Source organism: Camelina sativa, chromosome 20 (genome assembly GCF_030686135.1).
Source record: "Camelina sativa cultivar CO46 ecotype springtype chromosome 20, ASM3068613v1".
Taxonomy (NCBI): Eukaryota; Viridiplantae; Streptophyta; class Magnoliopsida; order Brassicales; family Brassicaceae; genus Camelina; species Camelina sativa.
This window is the reverse complement of record NC_141899.1, coordinates 1,348,515-1,369,584: the sequence shown is the minus strand read 5'-3', so window position 1 is coordinate 1,369,584 and position 21,070 is coordinate 1,348,515. Positions and strand designations below refer to the sequence as shown.

The 21,070-nt window shown below is 35.9% G+C and overlaps 4 protein-coding genes, 1 long non-coding RNA gene and 2 pseudogenes across 8 annotated transcripts; 5 read left to right on the top strand and 2 right to left on the bottom strand.

Annotated features, from left to right (window-relative positions):
* The first annotated feature begins 324 nt into the window (after positions 1-324).
* LOC104768587 (putative F-box protein At5g04010 pseudogene) lies at positions 325-1,316 on the top strand (annotated as a pseudogene). The gene has a single exon (XR_015594138.1). The product of XR_015594138.1 is annotated as a putative F-box protein At5g04010 pseudogene (transcript).
* Positions 1,317-2,602: 1,286 nt separating this feature from the next.
* LOC104768588 (putative F-box protein At5g04010 pseudogene) lies at positions 2,603-3,694 on the top strand (annotated as a pseudogene). The gene has a single exon (XR_015592551.1). The product of XR_015592551.1 is annotated as a putative F-box protein At5g04010 pseudogene (transcript).
* A 297-nt stretch (positions 3,695-3,991) lies between these two features.
* On the top strand, positions 3,992-4,895 carry LOC104768590 (uncharacterized). Of its 2 annotated transcripts, XM_010492593.3 has the most exons (3): positions 3,992-4,067; positions 4,157-4,213; positions 4,381-4,895. In XM_010492593.3, the coding sequence occupies exons 2-3, from the start codon at positions 4,180-4,182 to the stop codon at positions 4,707-4,709; spliced, it is 363 nt and encodes a 120-aa protein (XP_010490895.1). In that variant the 5' UTR covers positions 3,992-4,067; positions 4,157-4,179; the 3' UTR covers positions 4,710-4,895. The 2 variants fall into 2 exon arrangements, with proteins under 2 accessions (XP_010490895.1, XP_010490894.1); XM_010492592.3 differs by lacking the exon at positions 3,992-4,067 and having other exon boundaries at positions 4,074-4,213.
* A 1,100-nt stretch (positions 4,896-5,995) lies between these two features.
* On the top strand, positions 5,996-6,719 carry LOC147918383 (uncharacterized). The gene is made up of 2 exons (XR_015593885.1): positions 5,996-6,258; positions 6,445-6,719. It is a non-coding gene; the product is annotated as an uncharacterized LOC147918383 (long non-coding RNA).
* Positions 6,688-8,521, bottom strand: LOC104768586 (uncharacterized). The gene is made up of 2 exons (XM_010492589.3): positions 8,138-8,521; positions 6,688-7,780 (listed from the first exon to the last, which is right to left on the bottom strand). Exons 1-2 carry the CDS (start codon positions 8,259-8,261, stop codon positions 6,933-6,935), a joined length of 972 nt encoding a protein of 323 aa, XP_010490891.1. The 5' UTR covers positions 8,262-8,521; the 3' UTR covers positions 6,688-6,932.
* A 2,409-nt stretch (positions 8,522-10,930) lies between these two features.
* Positions 10,931-14,652, bottom strand: LOC147918382 (nucleolin 2-like). Its single transcript, XM_087505738.1, has 10 exons — positions 14,646-14,652; positions 14,551-14,554; positions 14,255-14,339; positions 12,937-12,990; positions 12,726-12,778; positions 12,436-12,585; positions 12,037-12,189; positions 11,792-11,908; positions 11,532-11,680; positions 10,931-11,148 (listed from the first exon to the last, which is right to left on the bottom strand). The coding sequence occupies exons 1-10, from the start codon at positions 14,650-14,652 to the stop codon at positions 10,931-10,933; spliced, it is 990 nt and encodes a 329-aa protein (XP_087361864.1).
* A 4,088-nt stretch (positions 14,653-18,740) lies between these two features.
* On the top strand, positions 18,741-20,774 carry LOC104768585 (F-box protein At5g03970). The gene is made up of 2 exons (XM_010492588.2): positions 18,741-18,915; positions 19,278-20,774. Exon 2 carries the CDS (start codon positions 19,288-19,290, stop codon positions 20,542-20,544), a length of 1,257 nt encoding a protein of 418 aa, XP_010490890.1. The 5' UTR covers positions 18,741-18,915; positions 19,278-19,287; the 3' UTR covers positions 20,545-20,774.
* The last annotated feature ends 296 nt before the right edge of the window (positions 20,775-21,070 follow it).

The following is a 21,070-nucleotide window of genomic DNA, read 5'->3' as shown; positions in this document are numbered from 1 at the left end:
TTTAGAATAACTTGAATAATTTTACAACTAAATAATTGTAAGAAAACAAAATTCTCAAAATTTCAGTTTTGGATATTATTAAGAACCGGCCAATGAAATTGCTTTTTTTCTTTTGTTGTTTTTTAATCTATATCATTATCCTGACGCGTTTCCTAATTGGATTTGAGTTTGGTAATTAACATCCTAATTTGATTTGGAATTGGTAATTAACATCCTAATTTGATTTGGAATTGGTAATTAACATCTAATACGGCTATAAAATATAGATCATCAGCTCTAATTCCAAACTTCAAGTCAGATTTGTGTAAACAAGTGAAACAAAACCCTCTGAAATAAACAAGTGCCACATGTCCACTAACGTGTCCTTTGTGTCCTGTCTCGCTGCCGTGAAACAAAACCCTCTGAAACGTAAACGCGACGACGAGATCACCGATGAGAAACTCATACTCATGATGGATATGCACAAAGAAGACGAGCATACCGAGCCGTCTCCTCCACCATCTTGGGAGATTCTCTGTCTTCTTGGGCCTTACATGGAGCCTGAGACTCTAGCCGTAGCCTCTTGCGTCTCCACCACGTGGTCAAAGTGCTTCTCCTCAGAACATCTATGGAAGTCTCTACTAACCACACGTCATTCTCCTTTCTTCAAAGCCGTCACCAAGGATGAAACTAAGCCGGCCTGGCTATCGTACAAGCGCCTAACATCCGCAGCTGAATCTGCCTCAAAACGTCGCCGCAACAACAAACCCGCGGAGCCTACGATCTCTCTCTCAGATCTTGTATTCATTGTACACGTGTCAGCTGGATCAATGGAAGCAGTGGTTGTGAAGCAGGGGAAGGATCTTGTGTTCGGCTCGAACGAGCGGTTCCAAATCGAAGCTGACGTTAGCGACTCGGGATTCACCGCTGATATGAAGGACGTGCGCATGTCCTGGAGCGTCGCATTAAGGAACTACCAAAGAATCTTTCTAATATCGGATACTGTCGTGAAGTCACTAGATACTAAGATTGGATGGTTCACCGATGAACTTCCGGCGACAACAAACCGCTACAGCGACGGTAGCAAACTGGTGGGTGACGTGAAGCCAAGTTTTAAAGAGGAGGTGCTTGATAAAGTCGTGTTCGCAATGGCAGATTCATGCAATTGGAAATCTCTGTTTGTTGACGATGTCTTGAGATATCTCCAATGTTTTCTTGTCAACTAAAAAAAGTTTTCGAGTGTGAGAATTGTTTAGCAAGTAACCTAGAAGTTTCCAGTTTGATGTATATTCCTTCGTTCAACAAGTTTCTAATATAGAATTTTTTTTTTTGCCTTATTTGCTTAAGTTTACACAAATAATTACGGTTTTTCAGTACATATAATAATGTCCTAACACCAAAAAAAGGTTACTCTGCAATTACCAAGTTGGTTAAAAATTTGGTAAAGATATTACATATTTTTAGTTTATAGATTTTTTTCTAAAGAGCCGTTTTTTAAAATTGGTGATTTTTGGGTTGATTTAGATAATAATAAGATTATCCGTATTGAGTTTCACGACGTTGAATCTACCCTATCATAATTTGTGTCAACAAGTTTCGTTCTAATGTAGATTTTTTTTCTTTTTGCCTCACTTAAGTTTACAAATAATTAGGGTTTTTGCAATACATATAATAATGTTCTAACACACACAAAAAAAAAAGTTACTCTGCTATTTACCTAGATGTTGAAATATTTTGATATTTTAGTCCAAAGCTTAAGATTTGTTTTACAAAAAATTATGGATTTTGGATATATTTGGATAATAATAAGATTATCCGTATTGAGTTTCACGATGTTGAATCTACATTATCAAGACTAAATTGGATGTTTTCATCATGTATGATATAATCTATATTAAAAATATGTTAGTATATTTTATTATGTTATAAATGTTGGTTATAGAATTTATGCAAAATTAAGAAAATAAAACTAGAAAACTGTAATTATAGTATAATATATTTTATTAAAAAACGAATATATTACATTATAAAATTTTTAAAACATATATTACAATACTAAGAAAAACCAGTTACATATATGAATAAAAAGGATTTACTTAACTGCATCTGCCATAAAACTAAAAGAACCTTCACAGATGAATGTGGTGGCAACAAATACTCCTCCAGGTCTAAGAACACTGCTTGTCTCAGCAACCTAGACGAACCAAAGGGAACATAAACACATAATGTATTATTGTATGTGTTATCCCTTCAAATATATTGGCAACCATGAAAGAAGATTGTGCAAGCACAACGATAAGGTTTATATGTGTCCAAGCGTATTGCCCAAACTGATACTTATACGTCCTCTTCTTCAATGTAAGGATAAAGAGTGTTCACCAGCTGCTGTTGAAGTATGCGTCCACACAACATAGCCGTGAAGAAGAAGTGCCAATGCATAACCGAATTTTATAATAACTTGAATACTTTTACAACAACTAAATAATTGTAAGAAAACAAAAATCTCAAAATTTCAGTTTTGGATTTTATTAAAAACCGGCCAATGAAATTGCTTTTTTGCGTTTCCTAATTGGATTTGAGTTTGGTAATTAACATCTAACACCTAATTTGATTTGAATTTGGTAATAAACATCTAACACCTAATTGGATTTGGAATTGGTAATTAACATCTATAATACGGCTATAAATATAGATCATCAGCTCTAATTCCAAACTTTAAGAAAACAATTTTGTTTGTTTGAGATTTGTGCCACAACAAAACCCTCTGAAATAAACAAGTGCCACATGTCCACTAACGTGTCCTTTGTGTCCTGTCTCACCGCCGTGAAACAAAACCCTCTGAAGCGTAAACGCGACGACGAGATCACTGATGAGAAGCTCATTCTCATGATGGATATGCACAAAGAAAACGAGCATACCGAGCCGTCTCCTCCACCATCTTGGGAGCTTCTCTGTCTTGTTGGGCCTTACATGGAGCCTGAAACTCTAGCCGTAGCCTCTTGCGTCTCCACCACGTGGTCAAAGTGCTTCTCCTCAGAACATCTATGGAAGTCTCTACTAACCACACGTCATTCTCCTTTCTTCAAAGCCGTCACCAAGGATGAAACTAAGCCGGCCTGGCTATCGTACAAGCGCCTAACATCCGCAGCTGAATCTGCCTCAAAACGCCGCCGCAACAACAAACCCGCGGATCCCAAGATCTCTCTCTCCGATCTCGTATTCATCGTTCACGTCTCAGCTGGATCAATGGAAGCAGTAGTCGTGAAGCAGGGGAAGGATCTTGTGTTCAGCTCGAACGAGCGGTTCCAAATCGAAGCTGACGTTAGCGACTCGGGATTCACCGCTGATATGAAGGACGTGCGCATGTCGTGGAGCGTCGCGTTAAGTAACTACGAAAGAATCTTTCTAATATCGGAAACTGTCGTGAAGTCACTAGATACTAAGATTGGATGGTTTACCGATGAACTTCCGGCGACAAGAAACCGCTACAGCGACGGTAGCAAACTAGTGGGAGACGTGAAGCCAATTTTTAAAGAGGAGGTTCTTGATAAAGTTGTGTTCGCAATGGCAGATTCGTACAATTGGAAATCTCTGTTTGTTGACGATGTCTTGAGATATCTCCAATGTTTTCTTATCGACTAAGTGTGAGAATTGTTGAACAAGTAACCTAGAAGTTTCCAGTACAAGTTTCGTTTAATGTAGACTTTTTTCTTTTTTTCCTGGCTTAAGTTTACAAGTAATTAGGGTTTTTGCAATACATATAATGATGTTCTAACACAATAACAAAAAAAAAAAAGTTACTCTGCAATTTACCAAGATGGTGAAATATTTGGATATTTTAGTCTAAATCTTAAGATTTGTTTTACAAAAAATTGTGGATTTTGGATATATTTGGATAATAATAAGATTATCCGTATTGAGTTTCACAGCTAGGAAGACTAAACACGCTCGTACTGAGAACACGTGCAACTCTAACAGCTAGGAAGACGCCACATCACACACAACACAGAGTCTCTTCATCCCAACACAAAAATAGAAAAATTAAAATAAACATCTCAACTCTTCTTCATCCCACATAGATAGATAGGGTAAGCGATCTTTAAACATCTTTGCTTGATCTTTATATTTTATATTTTATTTGGTCATGTACTCCTAATCTTAAAATCTTTTGTGATAGTTCCTAGATTATCGGAGAATCAAATGGATCAAATTGCGGCGTCAGATGTCTCAAATGGTACAACTTTAGTCTCTTCTTTGGCTTCTCCCTTTTACTCAATTCTCTGCATATCATCTCAAGTCTTGTTGTAATGCCTAGACAGAATATGTTCTATTTGGGTTTTGTATCTGTTTTAACAAGTCTATTCAGTTAGTTACAATTTCTCGTTTATTACCCGTTGATAGGTGCAGGTAAAGTAAAAGAGCCGAGGGTAATATCTCCGGGAGGATCCAAGACCGAAGAGAGGCAAAGTCACGGTGTACTTACTAATCAGAATGATACGACGAGTCAAGATAGTAGAGATCAGCCACGTGGTGATGTGAACATGGAAGCTTCTATATCAGCAGAAGATGTGATAAGAGCTGGAGGTTTTGGTGCTAAAGACGACATTGGAAGCTTCCTTCCTGTGGCGAGTGACTCGACTGACTTTGAGGAATCAATACGCTCTGCACGCGACTATGAGGAAGCACAACCGGAGGTTCAAAGACCAGGTCTTGGCTGGCCTAAGGAGTAAAACTTTGCCTTGGTTGGTCGAATGCTTTTACAGTTCTTGTTAGGTTTTGTGGGATCAATTGTTGCGTGTGAATTGTGATGATGGCATAAGGTAGAGGACTCTTGGTTCAGTTGCTACATTTTTAGAAAGTTCTTTTGAGTTAAAAAAAGCATTCCATATATTTTAAGATCGTCGGTGACTTGAGAACCTCTGTTTCTTGCTCTGCTTATAACAACAAAACTTTTTTTAAAGGACTTATTAAAATTATAGTTTTGGAGAGATAGACAGATCCTCTGAAATTGTATCTTTTAACAGAACTTGTTTAAACGAATATAGATATTTCTTGGTATAATATATAACATTATATATTGATCAATTTATATGATAAGGCTTGGTAATAGTTGAGATCAGTTTGTTCAGAACAAAAATGTTGAGATCAATAACTCCCTGTCAACAAATAAAACTCTTATTTTATTGTGATTATCATACATTACCACAAAATGATTATTAATGTCATAATGTGATTATCTTCTTTTTTTTGACCAAATAAATTATGGATTGTATAAGTGGGACTGACTAATGGAAACTACCAATTATAGATCAATAATTCATATATATCATAATGTGACAATTACGTTTAGACCATTAGCTGGTGATCTAAGTGGGACGATTTAAAACCAATAAGAGAAAGATAAATGGAATCATCTTTCAATAAGTGGCTCAAGTTGAATAGACTCCACAATATCTTTTTTTAGCTCATATATCATCTAATACAATCTTCCAATGTCTTGTCTCTTAACTTTTTACGAATATAAATTTATAAATTTACAAGTTTTTTTACAGAATATAATATGATGTTCTTTCAAAGTGGCTAATCATAGCATAGCACTCAGCTACTTGGATATTACTTTGATGGCTCTTTTATTGGCAACCACTATACACTTATCAGATTTTTCGTCGCATTCGATTACTAATTTGGAAGCTGGTAGCGTATGAAAAAGTTGGTGAAAAAACGAGCATTAGAGAATTATGTGATCGTTATTAAAGAGAGGCGAGACATTTAACAAAAGAAAAGACAGAGTTAGCTCATCTCTTTTAATTAAAAACTCTTTAAGAAATCAAATAAACGACGATTTGACCACCCAATTTTAAAGCATAAAGATCATAAAAATGATCGACAAATATACACTAAGCTACAAGGGTATTGGTAACTCGAAATAGTAAGTTTTAAATAATCTATTAGCATAATTGATAATTGCTACATTATCTTTGAATACAAGGGTTAACAATGTAGATATACTCTAGTTGTCTTGTCTCTTCAGGTCACCAATATCGAATACTGCCCCTATTTATATCTCTACATCATAGACATAATAGACTTACACTCTCTTGTCACCAAACAAACAAAAAAACCACTTGCACTTTCTATTTCTTCTACATGGGGAAGGAGAGAAAATATATTTTGTTTTCTATATAACCCACAACGTTGATCTTCTCAGTCTCAGCTATCATCTTTGCTCTAATGGTGGTCGACATTTTCACAAGATTCTTCATCTTTTCACAGACACACGTGCGTATCTATGTCTATGTCTCCACAAATTTCTTCGTTTTTTTAACTAACTTTTTTTTTTTTGCTAAAGTGAAATTTCTCGGATCCGTCATATTGTGTTTAAGTTCACATATTATGTGTGTTTTCAGCTTAATTCATGTCTCCTTTGTTGGAAGTTTTATGTTGTTGATCCAATGGTGTTTTTAGGGCAAGTTCCTCAAGATCTCTTAAAATGTACCAGAAACATTCTTTGGAGAAATTTCCCGAAGCTTCTCTTTCCTTCCAAAGGTTCAAGAATATGGCAGAACGATGAGACTTGCCTATCAGAGGCATGAAAGAAACTAGTTGTACATGTTCCCGATCATCACCCTCCAAGCGTTTTGTATATACATTCAAGAACTGAACCCTTTTATTATTATTATTAACAAGCTGTAAATTTTAATTTCAATATTGAGATTCAAACAAATCACATTCCAAAATCATCCAAACACTTTGTATATACGCATATCTGTAAAGTGATAAGATCCTCAGAAACGTTTAGATAAAACAATTTTGAGCCATCAATATGAACTCCCACACAACCTCACACACACACACACACACAACACTTAACACTATATAGTTAACCTAATACTATGGCTCTTTCCTCAAAAAATGTTCATCAAACAGAGACGACAGAGACGCTCTGTCTGGTATTAGAAAGATTCAGTCCAACCCCAACCACTTGAATGTTGTTGAAACCCGCCGCCTCTGCTTCTCCCTCTCCCATTCCTCCATCGACAATCCTCAACTCGATCTCCTCCATATCGCACTTCTCCTCTCTTTCTCCACCCTCTGCTCTCTCTTCCTTGATCCCTACTGTTCTGGTTAAAGCTGTTGTTGTTGTTGTTCTTTAGATCCCAAGATTCGGTTTTGAAGCTGTTGTTGTTGTTCTGATCCCAAGATTCGGGTTTGAAGCTGTTTTTGTTGTTATTTAGATCCCAAGATTCGATTTTGAAGTTCCTGTTGTTGTTGTTGTTCTGATCCCAAGATTCAGTGTTCTCCTTTATCCCCCAAGAATCATCATTCCATCCATCACATTTCTGATCATCCCATGAGTTTTCAGGTTTACCAATTCCAACATTATCCTCATTAATCCCTTCAGCATCTCCCCAACCAGTTCCCCAACCGAGCCCACCACACTGTCCAGACAAGACCAAAGCATCAAGAATCACAACATTCTCTTTTTCATCATCTGGTATAAGGTCTGGACCACGTTCAAGGTCAAGAATCAGCTCAACGTCAACTTCAGCATCCCAATCAATAACATCAATATAGACATCAGGATCAGGCAAAGATAAGCCACAAGTAAAACCATTAATCTCAGCATAGAAACGGGATTTAGCGTTATTGAATGCTTCTTCACCAGCTGAGTCATCCCATTGGACCACTCTATCGTATAAGTGCATAAACCGCTTCGCCTCTAAAACTTTCCACCACGGAACCGAACCAATCACAGCACAGAAATCTTTCTCCCACGCCGGAACAGAGAGTTTGCAATTACCTGCAAGAAAACATAAGAATATGAGAGTTAAAAACTCCGATCATAGTCCAAACCAAATCATAGTACATGCAGGAATTGGGAATTCACAAACCTAACAAAGAAGAAGTCAATTAGTATTACGGATTCTCTAAATCCACTAACCTAGAGTACATCAAAGAGTTTAGAACCGAAACTGATGAACAAACACAAAACCCTAATCAAGAACACAGCCAGATACAGAATCCGAGGAAAACCCAGTTTCGTTTATGAGAAACCCATCAAAAAGAAATCAAATTTAGACGAAATATTACAAAATCGAAGAACAGAATCAATCAATTTTATTAAAAAAAACAGAGAGAGAAGAGAACAGAGTCATACCAAGAGGCGGCTTAGAAGAAGATATCGTCGTCATCGTCGTCGCTCGTTGATGAATATAATTATGATTAGAATTGTTGTTGTTGTTGTATCTGGGTTTTTGTTTTCTCCAATTACTAGTACCCATAATGACCAGACAAAGATTGGATTTTTTTTTACGAAGAAGACAAAGGAAAGTAACAAACACCTTCCAAATCAGGATGCTTTAATGAAACCCAAATCCCTAAAAATTCAATGAGAATGAGAGAGGAGAAAACTTCGAAGAAATCTCAGAGAAGACAAAAAAAGATGTTTCCTTTAGATCACCGAAACAGAAGAATGGAGAAAATAAAAATCCCAACTTTGATTTATATAAGTAAACACCTTCGGTTTCCTCAAGATATTTCCTTTTTCATTCCTTATTTTTAATATATATATATATTTTTTTTTCAGGTGAAAAAATTGAAAATAAATGCTTATTTCCTTTAAAATAAACGTTTTTTTTGAAAATAAACGTTTTTTTGGGTTATATAGAAGATATTATTTTTTATCTGTTGCCTCATTTAGCCTGATTCTAAAATAAATGGTAATGATTTTTTTCATAACGAATAAATATCTTTATTTTCTATTAATGTTTCAGGAAATAGTCTAACCGTCTTGGTGATGGTGGCCTTATTAAATTGATTTCATCTTTTTTAATTAACATTTATAAGTAAATCGAGTTGGTCAATATACAATGGGACATATTACACTTTACTCCCTCTGTATCATAATAGATGATGTTTTAGGATTTTTACATAAATCAAGAAAAACATTTATTATTTAACAATAAGTATATTATTATTTTCTAATAATATATTTTTATAATTATTAACCAATAATATTTCATCAAACTCTTAAATTTTCATTTAATGATTCTTGAACTTTGCAATTTCTTAGCATTAATTGATAAAAGTATATAGAAAATCATCTATTCTGATACAAAATAAAATCCTACAACATTATCTATTCTGATACAGAGGGAGTATTATTTTGATTTAGATAGACGTTGGGAAAAGAAAAAGAAAAAAAACAATTAATAAATTGAATCTTTTGATGTTCATTCATTTAATCAGTCTCCATAATTTTCATTAATCACTAACCCTCTTGTTGAGGAAGAGGATTAGAACTATATGGGCTTAACGCTAAATTTAAGGCCCAACTGTTTGTGCGTAACAATCATACGAAAGGATTATGTCCCAAATCAGAATAAATAATGGGATTAAGATTATTAACCCCAAAATTCAAAAACCCTTTTGTTAAAAATCCCTACATCTTGAAAAATACCTTCGAATTCCTAGTTCGCAATTTGTCCATGGACGAATTTGCCATCAAAGTAATTTTCTGCTTCAACCTCTGTGTCTCTCCCTACTAATGGAGCTTATCAAGATAATTTTTGTCTAAAATGCCAATATTATTTACATATATTGTTCAGTAGATGATGACGTCTTGCTTCTATGATAATTGTTTCTCAAGCACGTACAGCTATAATATTTCTTGAAGAAAAAAACAGATCAGTGACTTATACAATATTAATATGGATACAAAGACCATGTCAAATATTATTTGTCCAAAGAAATAATGGGCTCTTATATATTGGTACGTTTTCTTTCGTGAATTTCGTGCACCAACATATCTAGCATCTTCTCATATCATTTATGCATGTATGACTAAAACTATATTATTCAGTCGTCATAGTTGTATAATCAAATTTGTATATATACAAATTTAAAAGTCGAGTCAACCAACTAAACTGATCTGTTATTGGTTAAGAAGCCAGCCTACTAGTTGATGTTAGGGCAAGTCCATCAAAGGATGTAAAGAATATCTTAAGAGTTGCTTAAGTAAAAAAATAAATCATATTTATGAAAAAAAACAAATTTACCTTAGTGATCGATCCTTATGTTAGATGTTTTATGATCACTAAGGATCGAGGGTGTGTCGACACCTGATTGGCCGGAGAGAAAAATGATTTTTTTTTCTTTTTTTCTCTCCTTTGCGTCGCTCTCTCTCTCTCTCTTTCTCAGTTTGCTTCGATTTCTCCGATTTCTTCTTCTATCATCTTTGGTTCGATTTCTCCGATTTATCCGATTTCTTCTTCTATCATCTTTGGTTCTGCTCGCTCCACCGCGTCACGTAGGCCTGGGCATTCGGTTAACCATTCGGTTTCGGTTCGGTTGTATTCGGTTTCGGTTATTTTGGATATAGTAATATAGTAACCATTTGGATATTTTTGAAATTTCGGTTCGGTTCGGTTCGGTTTCTTTCGGTTCGGTTTCGGTTTGGTTATTTAAATAAATAACCATAACTAACATAAATTATATTAACATTAACCAAATAAACCAAATATAACCAAAACTAACCGAATATAACCAAAATTAACCAAATATACAATAACAAAAATACAAAAAAGGGAAAAATATGGATTCAATTTTACAAAATAGTATTTAACTTTGTAAATTCAAAATAATAACATTTACATATATTGATTATTTAAAATATTTAATTGTTTTGAATCTAGAAATAATTTATATTTTAAGTTTATTTTATAGTTTTGCATAATATTAAGTATATAATATTTGATATCTTCTAGGTTTTCGGATATTTCGGTTAACCATTTAATTGTCGGTTCGGTTCGGTTCGGTTTCAGTTAGTTTGGATATAGATTTTTACTAACCATTCGGGTATTTGAAGAATTTCGGTTCGGTTCGGTTTGGTTTTTTTCGGTTCGGTTTCGGTCGGTTATTTGGTTATCGGTTATTTTGCCCAGCCCTAGCGTCACGCATCACCAAACACGTCTTCACCACCTCCGGAGCCACCGCTCCTTCTCCTTCTTACCTCCTCTCCCGTCGTTCCACCGCAGCGATCTCCCATGCCGTCGGATTGGTCTCTTCCTTGAATCGTTTTACAACGGTTCAAACTCGCATGGACAGGTCCGGTGTATCGTACTCTCCGCTCAAATCCGGCTCCAATTTCAGCGATTTTAGTGATTCGATCTGTTCATCATATCTGTATTATAGATTGTTAAGAACCTCAAATTTAACAACCTTCAATGGACCCATGAAATATCTAAGTTTCTTAAGAAGTTCTTAATTTTATTTTTTTCAAAAATTAAGAATAAGATATGTTTTAAGATACTTTGTTTAAATCTTTTGATGGCAATGCCCTTAGAGAGAGCATTTTCCAAAAGTCCTAAGAGAGAGCCTTCTCCTTCTCCTTCTTCATCTTCATCTTCAACTTCATCTCCTTTTTCTTCTTCTTCTCCATCTGCATCTTTAGTAAAACACCTAGAGAATAAACAACGAAACTACTAATGAGAGAGGGTTTTAATTTTGTTAACAAGAAGATAGTTCTAAGAAGAAAGAGCAAGAACATGTACTTTCGGGCTCGCCAACAGAATAGGTTCTAGGGTCACGGGGTCGGGACAAAAGAGGTTCAACAACAAGAGTCATATTACCCATGTTAGATCCATTTAGTTCCAGCTTCTTCTCTAGAGATCCTTCTCCTTCAAGGTGAATGTAAGCACAACTGTAAAATTCGACAGAGACAGAGACTTTTGTTAGAATTCAATAACTATATATTGAGAGTTGCATTGGAAAAAAAACTAAAAAAAAATGTAGGAAGAAAGAAGCGACAGACTTAGAGACAGAGAGAACATCAATTGTCCAGACATGTCCACATGAAGAGAAATGTCTACAGAGCGCCATCTTGAGATCAATATCAGGAAGGGAAGTGTCATACCCGGTAACGCGGACCCTAATTAATATCGATTCATTGAAGGAGAGAAATATAACCAAATTAGTAACACGACAAAAGGATCTAGCGATTACATCCTAAAAAAAAAAAATTGATTGCAGAAGATAATATATTTTTCAAAAATTTACGTGTAATGTTCTATCCAAGTCGAGGGATTAACATGGAGCAATGACGGCAAGGTTGCAGGCTTAACGATTGCAGTAGATCGTCCCAAGTCAGTTCCATTAAGTTTCAACGCCTTTTCTTCGGCAGCTCCCCCAGCGAACCTCACGAAGGCAACACTGATGCAATTTGAGGTTATAATTAAAAAAAAAAAACAAAAAAAGTATTTTGAGAGAGAGAGAGCTCTGGATTGGAAGGAAGATAATTAATAAGAAAGCCACAAATAAAAGAAAGAAAGGAAAGGTAACTCTTGAGGATACCCCTAGCATAGTCTCTGCCAACAGCACAAAATAAGAAGAAGCCACAAATAAAAGAAAGTAAAGGAAAGAAAGAAGCCACAAATAAAAGAAAGAAAGGAAAGGTACCTCTTGAGGAAACCCGTAGCAAAGTCTCTGGGAACATAACAAAGTAAGATCTCTCCACAAGAAGAGAAATGTTTTGCCAACGCGAGCTCGACATAATACTCTGGCAGCGAAGTGTCATAACCCTCAACGGAAACCGTCGTGAAAGTGTAACTGCTAATTGTTCAACAATTTGATTTTGATTGCATGCAGGTGGAGATAATATACTATATACCAACACAGAGAACAACAACCAAAATAAAAATAAAAAATCCCAAAATAAAAAAAAAGTAAATAATAATAATGAATTTTACCCGGGATTTGGAGCGTGTGCAACACTGTCGTTCAAATCCAGCACTTTCAGAGCCTAAAAAGGTACAAAAGATCTAATCAGAAATTCTTCTACTCACTTCATAAGTCATAATACTTTTCTTACATACGAAAACCATTACTTAATTAATAAATAGAGAAGCAGAGAGGTTAGTCAAAAAGTGCGAAGAAGAAGAAGAAGGAGAAGAAGATTACTTTAATGGCGGATTCTTCCAATGTGATTACGTTGACAAGAGCGACTACTTCTACCTAGGGTTCCAAAGATTTTTTTAATCTAGCGATTTAGGTTGTCGTTAATTAATAATAAATAGAGAAGCAGAGGTTATTGTTGTTGTTAATTCTCTTATTTATTCAGGTCATGAACAAATGGTTACGGTTGGGCCTTTAATTTAGTTCAGGCCTGCAGTAAGCCCATAGAGTCCTAATCTTCTTCTTATTCATTTACCCAAGACTGAGAGGGTTTTAAACATTAAAAAAACATATTTCTAGAGCCGCCGGTGAAATTTCTGTTCAATCTATATGAACCCCTTTTTATATGGTTTTTTTTTGGCAAAATAAAAATGTTTTAAAATATTGGAATTCAATATTGTAAAGTGTCGGTATAAATAATGAGCCATTTTAAAAAATACATTTTTCTTATATCACTTCTGAAAAATAATTTTTCATGTTATCAATTTTCAAAAACATCTATTTTCTATGTATAAAATGATTAAATTCTAAGACCTAAACTCCAAATATTAAACTTTGTTCATCAAAATTATATCATTTTTGTAAAATAGAAAATTCAAACCTAAAAAAACCTAAAAATTAATTTAACATATTGGCCATTTTAGCCTTACGGCCCGTATAAACCCTAATCTCCGGATGTAAACCATTAAAAGATAAATTCATCAGTCTCTCGCCGTAATTCATCAATGCAGTCACGCTGTCATTTTAAACCATAATTTTCTGGATCTACATAAAGATTATTTTTCTAGCTTTCTCATCATCATTCTTTATTTTGTTTCATCTGACTTAATACTGGATTGATAGGATTTATACTCGTTATCGATTGGATTTACAGAACTTATACTCATTTTTACTGAAGACCAAGGATATAATACGAATAGCCAGACCTAGTTAAATTAGATGTTTTTTTATATCCAGGTTTACATAATCATAACTGGATATTTTTCTGTTTCTCTTAACCAATAACTAAATACTAGTACAAATTTTGGTTAGTTTTTTACTCAAGGGGAGATAATACAAGAAAATCACCCTGGGCGTTCGGCCAATTCGGGTTCTTCGGGTCGAGTTGTTCGGTTAGCCCAATATTCGGTTATTGAAAATTTTCACCGAATAGACCCGAAATTGAATTCGGTTCGGGTCGGTCGGTAGTCGGGTTAAACAGGTCGGTTATCTGATTTTATTTGTCTTCCGAAGACAACCGAAACCTATAGCAAATTCGGTTTATATAACCCGAATAAGACATTTTCTTAAGTACAACCATACATAAGCTGTTAAGTTTCTGTACTGGTAGCTTAAAGCTGTGTTGTGAGCTTAAAGCTACTAGTACAAACCAGTACAGACCATTACACAAAATTACAGAAGCTGGTAAGCTAGTTTAATAACAAACCATTACATCAAGTCATCAAAAAAAGGTTGTTAATCTGCATCTAAAGGTTCTCAAAAGGGCGGCTTAAAGGTCAGTTATGTTACGGCTGCTTTCCGCGTCAAAAGGGACAAAAACACAGCTTCAAAGTATGTACTATCTGATCCATAGTTAAGGCTGCTTTCCGCATCAAAAAGGACAAAAGTGCAGCTTCCTACCTACCTATGAACATCATAAGAAAGACTTGACAATATAAATCAAAAACAGAATCAAAACTTGACAATATATAAAGTTTAGGAGAACCAAATCATACCTGCCATGATATGAAGAATCATGGAATTGCAACCATTGAATTTCGAGAATCTACACAAGAAAACAAAAGGGAAGAGATTAGTTATAGACTTATAGTTATGAAAAGATTTGAAATGATTAATAAAGAGTAAAAAGAAATGATAAACTTACCAAGAGACTCAAAAAATTCAACTTCTTCCAACATTTGGGCCAAGTTTGCTACTGCTGCTTCAACTTTATAAGAACACTTTAACCATTGTTGGGTGCACAACAAAACCTCAACCATGTAAGAAGTTAAAGAACTCCGATACGAATCCAACACCCTCCCACTCGTACTAAAGGTTGACTCTGAAGCAACAGATGAGGCTTGAATGGCTAGAACATCTCTAGCCATTTCTGACAAGATTGGAAACTTACAGCAATTACGCCTCCACCAACTGAGAATATCGAAAGACATCCCCAACTTGTTTTCTACTCTTGGCTCAGGTTTTTCTGTTAGATACATTTGCAACTCATTGCAGCTATCTTCACTACTACTCAATCCAACCACCTTATGAAATATTGCTAGCATCCCCTCACAATCATCTTCATCATCTGAAATCTCAAAGTTTTCAGGTCGTACTTGCGAATCTGTAAAATCTTCGCTGTCTTCTGGTTTGCTCAGCTTGAAACTGTAATGATCATACAGTTTCGAGAGTACGCTTGAAACTTTGGCGTTGAGGTGCCTACTCTCTATGGTGTCCTTACCATACAACTGATCAAAGCAAAGGGAAGCAAACTTCATCTTGTTTCTAGGATCGAATACACTGGCCACAATCACTAAAGGGTTCATGTTGTTTAGTCCATCCCAATACTTCTCAAACTTATCTCTCATGACATGAGCTTGCTTTCTGATCTCCTCGTCAGGACTGGTACACTTACTCATCAGATTCCTCTCAATGTCAACAATTTCATTGTAACATAAAGAGGAAGTTACTGAATTAGAAGCACTGAATGTCAGAGTACACCGGTAAAATATTTTCAGAAACTTCACTAACCGTGATATTTCCTCCCAGTCAGAAGAAGTTGGTGGCCCAACTCGTTTCATCTTTGTCTTCTCATCCTCTTCTTCAAAGTAATCACAATACAACTTATCCTCAGCTTCCATCTTTTCAAAAGCCACCCTCAGCTTCAAAGCAGAATTCAACATCAGATATGTTGAGTTCCAGCGTGTGACAACATCTAATGGTAAACTGCCTCTACACAACTTTCCTGTGTCACATCTCAATGCAAAAGATTTAAGCCTAGTGAAAGATGACCGGACATACTTCACCGCATTCCTAACAGCAACAACATGATGCTTTGCTTTCTTCAAACCATCTCCAACAATCAGATTGAGGATATGTGCACAGCAACGCATATGTAAATACTCACCATCTGCAACTAATGATTCTCCTCCTCTCAGCCGTAATGCATCCTTCAAAGTATCTAAAGCCTTGTCGTTGTTCTTTGCATTATCAACAGTAACCGTAAATACCTTCTCAATACCTCAATCATCTAAGCAGTCCATCAACTGTCCAGCAATGGTATCTCCTTTATGATCGGTGATTGGTTTGAAGCTAAGGATTCTCTTCTGCAACTCCCACTCAATATTGATCCAGTGACCTGTGATCACCATGTAGCTGTAGGAAGTTGTAGGACATGTCCATATATTTGTCGTCAGTGAAACCCTTTGTTTCTCTACCGCAAACAAGTGCTTCAAGGCTGCCTTCTCTTCCAGATACATCCCAACAATGTCTTTACTACAAGTCCTTCTAGAAAATGGCTTATACATCGGCAAGATGTTGAAGCAAAACCGCTTCCAACCCTCAGATTCCACAAATGACAAAGGCAACTCATTGACAACTACCATCTCATTAACTGATTTCCTAAACAGATGTGGATCATAGTTAATCACCTTCAAGTTCCCCTTGTTATCACTACTTAGAACCTGCTGCTTCTCTTTTTCAACCCAATCCTTGTACTGTTTGCATCTAGCAATATGAGCTATCATTGGTCTAGTACCCACTGTCTTTGAATCACAAGCAATCTCTGCTCCACAATACTTACAGTAGCTCTTAGTAGATTCTTCATCTCTTTGAATGAAATGTTCCCAAACTGGAGCTCTCTTTGCATACTTCTTCCGTGGCTTGGGTGGCTTATCAGCACCAGAGGGAGGTCTCGGACGTTTCTTCCTAGTTTCAACATTTGTGCCATGTTGTTCAGGTTGAAGTGTAGGTTCCCTCTCGTTGTACTCGTCAGACATCTACAAATTCATTACACAAAGCCTCACATTAGCTCAGCTTCATATTCGAGTATTCAACATTTGAAGTTTACAGTTAAACCAAACTTAACCTAGATAGTCAAATGTCCCAATATCGATTCAACTTAACTACTAAAACCAGTAAACCACACTAACGCTAAACAAATCAAACAAATTACAGGAACTCTAAACAAAGTATAACAAAACAATTCGATTTCATAAATTTAGCATTTATGTTTCAATTTCTCTTCACATATTTTTGACTCCCAAACAGATTAATAAAGAATCAAAAAAATTACAAAAACCCTAAACAAAGTATAACAAAACAATTGAAACCTAAACCCTAAATTTATGAAATCGATTTCATAAATTTAGGGTTTAGGTTTCAATTTCTCTTCACATATTTTCGACTCCCAAACAGATTAATAAAGAATCAAACAAATTACAAGAACCCTAAACAAAGTATAACAAAACAATTGAAACCTAAACCCTAAATTTATGAAATCGAATTCAATTTCATAAATTTAGGGTTTAGGTTTCAATTTCTCTACACATATTTTAGATTCCAAAACAGAAATAATCAAATAAAGAATCAAATAAATCCTAGAAGAACAGAGAAAGATGAAACAAAGATCTGACCTCTATGGATGCGGTTAATTGAGGTTGAAATCAGCGAGTTTAAGACTAAGAAGATGTAAAATTGAAGAAGGAGAAGAGACACAATGAGAAAATTGATCGGAAAAGATGGCTGAACTGATGAAGTGAACTGTTACAACTTTGTCGGAATCACCATTGTCGGGATCGAATGAGGCAGAGATGAAGGAGACAAAGTGAAACACGGGTTAAACTTAGGGTTAGGTTCTTTATATATGGTTCCGGTATAGTTATGGATAAACCGATCGGTCCGATTACCGAACCGAATCGAACCGATAGCCGAATCACCAAATCAATTGCGCCGTTCGGTTTGACAAGATCACTTTGGTTCTCGCCGATAACCGTAAAAGTCGGGTTAATCGGTTCGGTTTGAACGGTTTCTGCCGTTAACCCAGGGCGACAAGAAAATATAACGGAAACAAAACAAAACTGAGTGGTTCAAATTTGCTGTCTTACAAACGATTAAAATTCCTTACAAATTGATTGAGCTAAACGCCTAAACGGCTAAACCAAACGAAATCATACCAAACATAATAATAGTAATATAAAAAATTCCAATAGAATTATGAATTTCCCATCGAACCGAACCAAAAAATATGTTCTTAATAATCCGGTTCAATTATAAATTAAATCCGGTTAAGAGAAGGTGATGTGTTCGGATCTGGGATCCGGGTCGAGTCCGGGTAAGGTCCAAGAATATTGAATGTTGAGTTCTATAACAGACGTGTTTGTTTATTTTGGTCAGTTGTTTTTGGAGAATCAAGAAAAGTTTTACGCTGAAGCTGACAAAAACAATTGGAAGGCGATTGCAGAACTCATACCAATCTGAACCCTCTCAGTCGGTCAGTCAAACTGAGTTTACTTTGCTCAGCCTCACCAGGATAAAAACCTGAACTCCAAACTCCAAGTATTTGCTTGAATCAGTGAACCAGTAAATAGACAAGCACATCACAAATTGTATGTTTGTTTGTTTTTTTTTTAGTTTTATTTACAATGTTTTATTGTTTCATAAAAATTTGGTATTGTATTTTGAATTTTAGTAAAAGTTTTATAAGTTTGAAATTTAAATGTTTTTTTATAAGTTTTTATAATTATAATATGTTTAAGAATATTATATTATTAAATCTTAAGATCTTACATATGTTTTCCCTATAACTAACTTTTTAGCAAAAGATCTTAGCTATTGATCTTAGATTATTTTTCTAATTTATTTAATCTAAGAACACAAAAAAGTGTTGTGCCTATAAAGATGCCCTAATGTAGTCGTGTCTCTGATTTTAGGCATTTATACACTTTTGTCCTCCGCGTTGCAACCTTCTGCTTCAATCGTCATCGTCATCGTCATCGTCATCGTCAGGTCTTTTCATCTCTCTCTCCCTCTTTCCGATTTCTTGACGTAATTTGAAGTATATGTCTCTATCAAAGTTTCGATTTTTTCTCCCCAATCGTTTCCTGATCTCATAAAAAACGTAACTTTGAAAGCTTAGGGTTTCAGAAATCTCTGCCAAATTCTCCGACTTTTGAACTTTTTCCGCGTGGGTATACCCAAAAATATCATCTTTGTTGAATTTTCAGTGCGTATTGTTTGATTCTCTTTGTGATCTGTATAAATCTACTAGCTTTTTGTGCTTTTGGTGTCTTTACTGTTCTTGTGATATCTCTGTTGTGTGTGTTATGAAAATTGAGTTGGATTCTCTTACTGATGATCAAAGAAAACAGTTTGTCTGCAATGTCTTGTTCAACCAGGTTGAAAACCAATTTGGGGATGAGGTCTGATTTGAGTACTCATGAGGTTCTTAACAGTAACGATGCTATGTGTGAGGTTCTTCTCCTGCTTCCACCGGAAACAATCTACCAGCTCATCTTGGTCTCCAAGAGATGGCTTCAGATTATCTCCAGCCCATACTTCCGTCACACTTACTTAACCAAGTGGAAACCTACCTTTCAACTCATTGGCTTCTTCGTCTGCAGCTCTATGTACCTTGGAAGACGCCAAGAAGGTGTTCGTCGTCCTCGAGCTGAGCCATCCCTTCCTTTGCTCTCAACCAGCAGTATTGGTGATGAAATCGAATCCTCTGGTGTTCTGAAGAAGCTTGGTTACTACATCGACTCTTCAAACGGTCTTTTACTTTGTGGCCGCCATCCAAAAGCTTACTACTTGTGGGATTTGAGTACACAGAAGCAGCAGCAACTTCCACGTCCTAGAGTTCATTTCGAGGAACTTTGTATGTCTTTGGTCACTGAGGATTGTCCTGATAAAGGGTTAAGCTACAAGGTGATCAGGGCTGAGTGTTTAGGCTTTACTGATAACAGTACAAAGGTCAGGGTAGAGACTTTTTCCTCGAAGACTACTACCTGGAGCTACTCAGAGCTTACTTGTCCTGAGCCTATATCTCTCAGTTCGTGGACTCCAGGGAGAGTGATCAACGGAGTTGTTTATTGGCATGCCACAGGAGGTAAAATTGCCATCTATGACTCGAACAGTGAGGAGAAGCGGATCGATGTGGTAAAGCTTCCGAAGACATATGACTATGATGAACAGGTTCTGGGTGAAACCGCTGATGGGTGTTTACAATACGGATGGAGCACTAAGTCGGTAATGGAGGTGTGGAAGCTTGAAAAGATAGACAATGTGCTTCAGTGGAACCTTCTGTTTAAGCTAAACTTCAAGACGATGTGGAGGAAGAACCCAACAGAAGCTACAAGATTCAACACTCGGACTAAAGAAACACAGCTGCTCGCGTTCCTCAATCAGAAGTCGGATTCGGTTTACATCAGATGTGATACACAAATTTTCGTCTACGACAGAGAGACTCAAAGGGTCGAAGTAGTTCAGTACCAAGGACGTAAGTCGGCATTCGTTTGGGAGTTCTGCAAAGTCGTGCCTTACTTTCGCCGCACTTGGCCTTCTTCTCCTCTGTTTGAAAACAATACCATGATGATCGACACTCCTCAATGCAACGCCTCTTCCGCAGGAACTAACTAAGTAGTATTATGCTATTATATCAGTCCGTGTGTAGGCCATTGGACTACCGTTTATGTTTTTGGGGCTGATTTTTTTGGTTTGACCATTGATGAACCTCTCATGGTTTTGATGTATATCTCATGTTTGTGTCATTAAAGGTCAATTGACTCTGCTGTTAGCGTTTTCCTTTAGGATCTTCGTTTTGTGGTCGACTCAGTTTTTAAGATAATCATGATGGTGATTTTCACATATAGAACAGAGATTCGATCATATTCCAAAATCAATTTACTCATACCAATAATCAGTATCACTTGTATTTTTGTTCTTAAGTTTCAGGTTGATCCAAATCATTTGAATATTATAAGTTGCCTTAATGGGTCACTTGGATGATGAGTAGGTTGTGTTGTGGAGAATGTCCACATTCTTTGAAATGTAGTAATGACGAATGTGTGTTTTTTCAATTCAAAAAGAATAACTATAATGTTTTTATAAAGTCATGTAAGTGATCTAAGAAACAGATCATAGCTTCTCTCTATGTAATCTTAGG

Excerpts from the sequence above, each read along its gene's own strand:
- LOC104768590 (XM_010492593.3), top strand. The coding sequence starts at position 4,180 with ATGGATCAAATTGCGGCGTCAGATGTCTCAAATG. Across the intron at positions 4,214-4,380 it reads GGCGTCAGATGTCTCAAATG|GTGCAGGTAAAGTAAAAGAG; the intron begins GTACAACTTTAG and ends ACCCGTTGATAG.
- LOC104768586 (XM_010492589.3), bottom strand. The coding sequence starts at position 8,261 with ATGGGTACTAGTAATTGGAGAAAACAAAAACCCAGATACAACAACAAC. Across the intron at positions 7,781-8,137 it reads TTCTTCTAAGCCGCCTCTTG|GTAATTGCAAACTCTCTGTT; the intron begins GTATGACTCTGT and ends GTTTTCTTGCAG.
- LOC147918382 (XM_087505738.1), bottom strand. Across the intron at positions 11,909-12,036 it reads ACTTGGATAGAACATTACAC|GGTCCGCGTTACCGGGTATG; the intron begins GTAAATTTTTGA and ends GATATTAATTAG. Across the intron at positions 11,681-11,791 it reads GATGTTCTCTCTGTCTCTAA|TTGTGCTTACATTCACCTTG; the intron begins GTCTGTCGCTTC and ends CGAATTTTACAG.
- LOC104768585 (XM_010492588.2), top strand. The coding sequence starts at position 19,288 with ATGTCTTGTTCAACCAGGTTGAAAACCAATTTGGGGATGAGGTCTGAT.